This window comes from Triticum aestivum, chromosome 7A, assembly GCF_018294505.1.
Source record: "Triticum aestivum cultivar Chinese Spring chromosome 7A, IWGSC CS RefSeq v2.1, whole genome shotgun sequence".
Classification (NCBI taxonomy): domain Eukaryota; kingdom Viridiplantae; phylum Streptophyta; class Magnoliopsida; order Poales; family Poaceae; genus Triticum; species Triticum aestivum.
This window is the reverse complement of record NC_057812.1, coordinates 283,660,598-283,669,814: the sequence shown is the minus strand read 5'-3', so window position 1 is coordinate 283,669,814 and position 9,217 is coordinate 283,660,598. Positions and strand designations below refer to the sequence as shown.

General features: G+C 40.6%; 1 protein-coding gene across 1 annotated transcript; it reads right to left on the bottom strand.

Moving 5' to 3' along the window:
* Positions 1–673: 673 nt before the first annotated feature.
* Positions 674–6,373, bottom strand: LOC123152397 (rab GTPase-activating protein 22). Its single transcript, XM_044571962.1, has 5 exons — positions 5,897–6,373; positions 4,695–4,830; positions 4,491–4,540; positions 2,549–2,602; positions 674–2,279 (listed from the first exon to the last, which is right to left on the bottom strand). Exons 1-5 carry the CDS (start codon positions 6,130–6,132, stop codon positions 1,061–1,063), a joined length of 1,695 nt encoding a protein of 564 aa, XP_044427897.1. The 5' UTR covers positions 6,133–6,373; the 3' UTR covers positions 674–1,060.
* Between the last annotated feature and the right edge of the window lie 2,844 nt (positions 6,374–9,217).

Sequence of the window (9,217 nt, the reverse complement as noted above, 5' to 3'; positions counted from 1 at the left end):
GTGCCTTGTATGTGCCACGAGGATCTGTGAACCAGAAGCGCGGGTCTAGGCGCGGGGCCGGGAAACACAATAAGGCTTTGTTCCGTTACACCTCCTCACAGGGGGATTGGGGTGGATTGAAAGAGGTTTTGACTTGTAGAGGCCTGTCAAACCCTTTCATTTTCGCTGTCAACCGAACAGGCCCTAATGTGCGCGTGTGTCCCATTGATGGGCCATGGCCATGGCAACTGATGGTGGTGGTTGCCTCCTTTTGCTTCAGGTAAGATCGCATCAAAGCTTTGGATTCTAGTGCAGGTGTCCCCTGAGCAGTGCAAATATCATCAGCGTTTCTCTCGTTGCTCCGCGGAAGAAGACGTCCTCAAATCAAGTGGACGCAGCTGTCAAGTCTGAATCGCTCATGGGAACAGCGCGAACAGTAACACAACCAGGAAATGCCTCCACTAGAGCATGTGATTCAGCTCAGTCTCGGATGTGCACATCTGAATCTGAATTTCTAACTTCTACGTGACAGCTGTGCATGTGATTCACACGACAACATCCAACCCTTTCTCTATCTCAAGCATATGTACGTGCCATTCTGAGTAAAACAGCAAGGAAAGTGGGAGCTATGATTTGCGTGTGTGAGATGGAAGTTCATTCAGCGCAATATTATCAGTAAACACAACAGAGGAAGTAGTTTGTATACTGCTCTTTATTCCTTAAAAAAATATGTTTCGACTATAAGGGGGGGGGGGCATGCTGTTCTTGCCAAGAAGGAATTTTTAAGGCAAAAACAGCAAGTTCCCTACATTAAATTAAACAACCGACTGTTTACAATGGCAGTAACCTGGTAACTATGGACATCCAAAGATGTACCGTATTTTGCTGAACTTGGGATGCTTGATCTTCCATGTTCTCTTTTCTTTGAAGGGAACTTTATCCACTTAAACTTACAACAATCTCTATACCTAGAATGGTTTTTATGCCGGGTGACAAACAACAGATGAAAGTTCACTTTCACTGAGAACATACCTCGGGCATATTTTTTAGGTCTATAAACGATCCGAAAAGAGCGATTGAATCAGATCTTATTATGGAGATTAACAACCAAGTCATGCGCATCATCTAGAAGCCTCCAGACGTCAAGCTGCCCAGCCATGCTATGGCACTCCCGCAGTATCTCATCCATGCTGCTGTACCTCTCGATGATCAGCCTCCTCCTCTGCAGGACGCAGGCCGCAATGGCATAGAGCAACAAATCGTCGGTTGGAGGAGCATGGAGCCTTATCCTTCCCCATGTGGACCTTCCGATCCCAGCTCGAACAGCGGCCTGATCAGCCCACATCACCTCCCACAGGCATAAAGTCTGCTCAAAGGTGAGCTCTCTCCTGAAGAGGACCAACACCATTCTGTACACAAAGAAGCAGTCCTCGGCCTGCAGCTTCTGCAGGTGTCTATAGAGGTGCGAGTCTTTGTGCTTGATGATCTGGGAGACAGTTTTCAACTGTCTTCTTATTCCAACCTCATCCAGCCTGAAGTTGTGCCGAGCTTTCTTCATGAAGCCCACGAAGCACCAAAATGCTTCATTGTCTTCCTTCATTACCGCAATTATAGGTGACAACAGGTCACTCATACCTTGGCAGTAGCCAATCTCTGGATCATAGAGTGCATACGCCTCAAGCAATGCAACTAACCGGGCAGCATGATATATCATATAAGGCTCTAAATGGTCATAATCTTTCAAACCAACAGACAATGCACGCTGCAATGCCTTTTCCTCGGAGATTTCATCCTGGTTACAGGAGAATAAAGCCCAGTCTGTGTTTGCCCGGATAGCGTCTAGACGTATAATGCGCTGCCATGTTGCAAAATCCTCTGGAGTTTTGTTAGATCTAAAGAAGTCTGACTTGGACGAGGTACTCCTGACAAATTTATGCTCTGGAGCGCAGTTCTCTTCTATATCAGCACAGACGGATATCTGGCCATGGTCATCTTCATCAGAAGATGCAGAGCCAGAAGATTCTGATTCTGCCATAGATGGATCTACACAAGTTAACTCACTTGTATCATCATCCATGCATTCTGCAGCACCACAGGCAGCATTATCCGGACTGTTTGCCTCGCTCCCTGAACAATTAAATACCTTGGCTGATACAGAAACACTTGCACTAACATCTTGCAGATAAGGCACACCACGAGAACACCCCTCATTGTTGATTTCATTTATGACCTTTAGCCCAAATCCCTTTTGGCAGTTCAGAATTTGATGGCATTTGCGCCTGAGCTTTTTGTACTCATTCCTGCACCCGAAGATGTGCCAAACAAAATGTCAATAAATTAATCAGACATCATTAAAGTCAGTATTCACATTCCATTCTCGTCTTATAATTTGAAACACAGAAAATTCCAACATGGGTCATGGAAGTTCCATCCAAGCTTATACGTATTACTTATCTACTCTCACTTCGTGCTATATCTGAAGGTGAGTAATAATCAATGCAGACCATGTGTACAACTAAAATCTAGAAAGTAAGGACCGACAGAAGGTGAGTTATTACGAAAATGTTACCTTTTCTTTGTCTTGATGATATTTCTTTCCTCTTCAGAACTATTTAAATCATAGCTGTATATGACAAGAAATTTGGTCAATCTTCAGACTTGGTGTAAAAAGCCTACTAAGCAAGAAGTACTTATTAAATGTTTTAAAAGACAATATCGAGGTACTTTGTTCACAGGTTCACATTAGATTTTACTACAACATATAAAATAGAACCACCAAATATTACTGTTTCAGACACAGTTCTGAATTCTGAAGAATGGTTTAAAAAACCTGACAAGACCAGTTAGACCGAAAAATCCTAAACTGTTGGCAGGTCTGGTCCACTTCAGCAATTGGACAATTTATGGAAACACTGAAAAAAAATAGTGCAAAATATGTGTCAATCCTCAGCCTCAGCCTCAGCCTCAGCCTCAGCCTCACCCTCACGGAGGACCTTCCCTATCAGACTATAACAGTACAACCTGAGCTGAACTTGATTGCTGACAAATACAGTATGCTATCTGGCCACAGTCAAGCAGCTCACACCATAGTTCCAACCGTTCAACCGGTCGCCACAACAGCTTACTCGCCTGTCTGGGTCTTAAAACTGTATTTTGTAAGAGTAGTTTTCTTGATCAGTTGCCATAACAGCTTACTCACCTGTCTGGGTCTTAAAACTGTTTGCTGTGCATGCTGGTGATCCTTAAAGAGTAGTTTTATTAATCTAAACCGTACTAATTTGGTAGGAACTTAAATTTTGCTAAACATGGGTTATAATTCTTCTATTCAATTTCGGTGGTGTATGCCTTTTCATGAAAGACGGAAAGAACAATATGAAAAGTTGGCTATGAAAATCCAGGTCACCGAAACCATTTGCCTCTTGGATTTGCAGGATTCCAAAACGCGGGAATAGGAAAAACGCAGGTTTGGAATGTCATGCTATCTTCACTACTATACAAGATTGAACGGTTTTTTTGTTGTTGTTGTGCATAGGAGAAACATGGCATTCTTTCCAAGAGGCTGGAGTGGATGGAAATTTTTCCTACAGAACCTAGTACAAATGAATCCTAAGGAAAAATACCTATGGTCTGCAATCCTATGAATCAAACAACCGATGTGGGAAAATTTCATAAGGATCAGAATCCTCTAAAATTCCTTTGGAAGCCCATTGAATCAAATAGACTTTGCAGTTTTCAATACATGGTGCAATATCAGATTTTATCTCTATTGTAGCTATCAAGTGAAATATCACTTTCGACTATATGGCTGAAATAACTACAAGAGCATAGTATTACTCGCTATCACAAGCATAGATTGACAAGAGGTTCACATTATACTGATATATTTAAACAACAGTTCAACAAGTTCATACTTAAATGCATGCAAGGACAGGAAGGAGGTTCAGAACACACCTTAAAAGCCATAATTGATGGCTCTCTGCATTAACCAGCTAAGCATTAGTGACACAATGTTCGGATTACATGCCTAAACTATGATACAGCCATCATACGCATGCTTCGCAGCACTTCAAGGCCAGATTACAGTTCAGGCATACTAGTTTAGCCCAATTTACATTTGCCATCAGATGAGATGTTTACACCGCATGCAAGGTTATCTAAATAGTTCTTGATGCTATAGGTGATTTAATCCTAAAAACTCTGCTAGCACATGCAAAAGAAGGGGCCCAGATAGGTAATATTTCAACAGGTTCACCGTACATTCTTTGAGGGTCACAACATTATTTTGCTTAGCACGCAACAAATAGAGAGGCAGACAGCAACAAGTAAATAACATTAAGTACTCAAGGAGTACTAGAACAATGAAAACCCTCTCTAAACTACGGGGAAAAAACACGAGATGCTTGCTACTGAAATTGCAATCATGTCTACAAGCTTGGAACTTCAAACCATGTTAACAAGATGACTGTTATAACATAGCAGATGTATAAAAATAGAGAGATCGGGTAACTTACACTCCAAGTAGAAAGGGCCAAACTTCAGCCCTGATACCTGGTTCAATTCCCTGTAAGAGAATTATAGAATTAATAACCTTGACATTCTTTAAAGTGGACTTAGATGCAGAACATTACATCATAGTGAACATGTGTATAGCTAATGATCACATATGTATGTCGGACATCCATTACAAATAAAACCTGGACACTAACGAAACTTACCCCACTGCGAACTTTCTTCAGAAATTTTCTTCCTCCATCACGAAACTTCCCATTCACAGAAAATAGACGGCTCCAGTTTTGACAAGAGAGTGCTTGTTTTCTTTTCCTCCGAGACCATGGAGATTTAATTGCACCTCTGGAAAAAGATTGCTTGCTTTATAAAAAATGAAATAGATAATTCTATAAAGTGGTGCGACCAAATGGTAATTTGGTGATAATTTAAGTTATGCGTTACTGTAGTTCAGCATTGTATTCACAATACAACTTTCCTTCTACTGTTCTACAACCAAATATTATCAGTCACATGTTAGGGGTGTTCAAAACGATTTTTATCAACCCATGGAAACCGGCAATCAGTGGCATAGTTCATTTTCATTTGTTGCTTTCAAATAGGGTGGTGAAGTTCGTACAAAAAACTGAATTAAGGATTTCACGGTTTGGTGTGAAACTGTTTTTTGGACACAGCTGCCACAGGTAATGCAAACCTTAGAAGCTAAATGTACCTCTTTATGAGTTGCTAGCAACACCCACATACAACTTGTAATCTACTCCCTCCGTCCCATAAGCCATAATATAAGATGTTATTACAACCAATATGTGAGTATATTGGTTGTAATAACATCTTATATTATGGGACGGAGGGAGTAACTCTGAACAGACCACTCAAACAGATGCTGAAGGTGCCCAGTTCACGATACTAGGAAACAATTGCAATGGACAAATCCATGGCACATACTTGCGAAACAACTCTACAACTGCCAACAAATGAAACCAAAACACCCTGCATGTCTAAACTTTTTAAGATGACTCATTGATTTTGGTACTAAATTGGCTGAACAACTGGCGTGCATTTCACGGAAACGGAACTAACAAGGTGAGCTACGACTTCCTGCCTACGAAGTGTGAACTCCTAACTAAGCCTTATCTAGATCAAAGCGTAAAACAACTTGGTCTGACCAGTGAGCACTTAAACAAAAGTAACATTTTTTTAGTCTAAAGGGGCATCTACATCAGTACTACCACTGACCAAACCACCATTTCCAGCAAAACACACACAAGAAGCATAATTTTGAGCATCATGAGTTGATTTAATCTAACTATGGGCCAAGAAAACAAAAAATGCTATTGGACAAAAATCCCCCATTTAAGCAACTTCATTTCTGTATTAATCGGTGGTCATAACTCCGGACGAGAGAACTGACCGGTCCGAATTCGGTGGGGATAACGACGAGGAATCTGCCGCAAGCAACGGCGACGCTGAAGCCGAAGCCGCCGCGGCCGATTTCCCCAACGCCGCCAAAGAGGAGGCCGACGAGGCGACGAGCAGAAGCGAACGGCGGTGGATCCGCGACGAAGACGGCGGCGGCGAGGATGGCGTCCTCGGGGACGACGAGGATGAGGACGAAGACGAGGTGCTGGATCGCCGCAGGGCCTTCATCGCCGCGGCGCTCTCCTGTCCTGCCTGCCCCCGCCCCCACCAATCGATTGTAACTACCGGGACCAAGCCCACACCGACTGCTCCCGCGTGAGGGCGGCGAGCCTCTCCATCGATGCCGCCGGGCAACGACGCGGACCTCGCCGGCGGCGAGGTGGGACTCAGTGGCGGATGCGGATCGCTGTGCGGTCGATTGGTGATTCGGTTCTCTCTCTCCGAAGAGAGACAAGGGGAGTTAAAAAAAGGTGGGTGCGGTGGGTGCTGGTTTTAAACAGTCGCGTACTGAGACTGACGTATGAGGTAGTAGTAGGATTCTCCGGCCCACGAGTCAGTGTGATCGTTCGAGTATCTTTTTGTATGGAGCAGTCTTTGTTCTTTGGCAGTACTGTAATTATTCTTGGTGGTAATGAAATACGGTCGAAAATGAATAGTACGGTGGTTTATGAATTATAAATTCCAAATCAGCTAGTAGTATTTTTTTCAATTTATCCCATTTCAAGCATTTTTAATACAATATCTTATTTAATGTCTGGTACTTATCTCACGAATTAATTGTTTGGAATGGTATCTCTAGAGAATAAATTCAGTTGGTTTACAAATAATAGACCGATTCATAATCAGCCAATTTTGTTGTAGTTCTTCCTCTCTTTTCTTGGAATATGTTGAAGTCCATCCATTTCAAGGATTTAGTAAGATCTTATTTAATTTGTATGTCGATCTTATTTAATGTTTGGCACTTGTCTTGAGAACAAAATATTTGGCATGTATCTCTCCGTGCTAAAGTATGAGATTTTGGCTTGGTATGTGTCCGCTTCTTGTGTTGGTTATTTATATGGGTTTCCATGTCTGTAGCCGGTCTATGTCATTCCTTTTGAAAATATACAATAGCTTGATATCTATCTTTTATAAGTAGTATAATTAATTATTTCATGTAATTAGAAGTACTTACGTCGTAGCGAAGCAATCCAAATTTGATATGTATATCTCTTTCGTACTACAATCGGGTCCAGCATGAAAGGTTAGGTTTTCTTGGTGGAACCAACCCAAGTCAGTGTGACCGTTCGAGTATCTTTTTTGTATGGAGTAGTCTTTGTTCTTTGGTCTACTGTACTTATTCTTGGTGGTAATGTGAAATTCGGTCGATAATAAATACAGTGGTTTATGAATTATAAATTCCAAATCAACTAGTAGTAATTTTTATCCCATTTAAGCATTTTTAGCACAATATCTTATTTAATGCCTGGTACTTATCTCGGAAATTAATTATTTGGAATGATATCTATAAAGAATAAATTCAGTTGGTTTATGAATTATAGACCGCGTCATAATCAGCTAATATTATTTTTTTAGTTTGTCCTCCCTCTTTGTAGAATAGGTTGAAGTTCTTTCATTTCAAGGATTTAGTAAGATCTTATTTATATTTTTATGCCAATCTTATTTAACGTTTGGTACTTCTCGTGCAAACTAAATATTTGGCAGGTATCTCCCTGCTAAAGTATGAGATTTTGGTTTGGTATGTGCCTGCTTCTTGTGTTGGTTATTTATGGGTTTCCATGTCTGTAGCTAGTCTATGTCATTCCTTTTGAAAATATATGATAGCTTCATATCTTTCTTTTATAGTATAATTAATTATTTCATGTAATTTGTGTCAAAAAAATTACTTCATGTAATCAGAAGTATTTACGTAGTAGCGAAACAATCCAAATTTGATGTGTATAACTCTTTCGTACTATGAATCGAGTCTAACTCAAAAGGTTAGTTTTCTTTTTGTGGAACCAATCCACTAGGTTTAAGTTCTAGACTTGACACTCGTGCTCATATTTTTCGACGATGTTCGTTCAGTTGGAGTAGACATTCGTGTCGATTGAGGAGACACTTGTGGTAATTTTGTCAACCTCAAGATGATGTGTCGGCTCGGTCTTTCGAAGATGCTCATAGGGATATGGTATGCGTGTGTGTGTTCATAGAGGTGAATGTATGTGCGTATATATGAACGTCTACATCTGTATTGTGTTTGAAAAAACTCTTTCAGACTGGCCACCCAATATAAGGTTGTTACGCCTGACTGCCACCTGAGATTTAGACTGGTAACACGGACCAACTCTAGTTTTTTATGCACACTTTATCCTCACTCGTGCATACCACAGATCAAAACAGACCAACTCTAGTTCTTTTTTTCTACGGGCACTCTTTTTCTTTTTTTGTTGATGTTCTTTGGTATTGTATTATTCTTGGTGGTAATGTGAAATTCGGTCAATCGATAAACGAATATGGTGCTTTATGAATTACAAATATGAAATCAGCTAGTAGTGATTTTGTTTAATTTATCCCATTTCAAGCATCTTTACTATATCATATTTAATGCTTGGTACTTATCTTGGGAATTAATTGGTTGGAACGGTGTCTTTAGAAAGTAAATTCGGTTGGTTTATGAATAATAGACCGGTTCATAATCAACTAATTCTTTGAAGTTCTTCCTCTCTTTTTCGTATGACAAGCTGAAGTTCTTTCATTTCATGGACTTTTAGTAAGATCTTATTAAAAGTTCTTTTATATCAATATTATTTAATGTTTGGTATGCTTATCATGAGAACTAAATATTTGGCATGTAGGAGTATCTCTCCCTGCTAAAGTATGATTTTGGTTTGGCACGTGTCCGCTTTTTTTAACGCAGTACAGATGCACACGCTCGTACAAACGCACACACACTCACCCATATAAACGGAAAAAAGCACACCCTACCTCTATGAGCACCTCCAAGAGACCGAGCTGACACATATTGTTGAAAGGCCTGAAATAAATTCAGAAATATTCAAGCATCAACATCAACATCAATTTCTAATCTCCTTTTTGCTGATGACTCTTTGATCGTTATGCGAGCCAATCCAAGGAGTGCGGAGGCGCTGAAATCACTTTTGGATTTGTATTGTGCCGCCTCGGGGCAAATGGTTAGTGTTGAAAAATCTAGTATATTCTTTAGTCCCAATACTAAAGTGGAAGACAAGGCACAAATATGTACAATTTTAAATATTATGACTGAAGCCCTCAATGACAAATACCTGGGTTTGCCGGCAAATGTGGGCATGGA

Coding starts and splice junctions, on each gene's coding strand:
- LOC123152397 (XM_044571962.1), bottom strand. CDS start 6,132: ATGAAGGCCCTGCGGCGATCCAGCACCTCGTCTTCGTCCTCATCCTCG. Junction 4,541..4,694: donor TGAAGAAAGTTCGCAGTGGG/GTAAGTTTCGTT, acceptor ATTCTCTTACAG/GGAATTGAACCAGGTATCAG. Junction 2,280..2,548: donor ATCATCAAGACAAAGAAAAG/GTAACATTTTCG, acceptor CTTCGGGTGCAG/GAATGAGTACAAAAAGCTCA.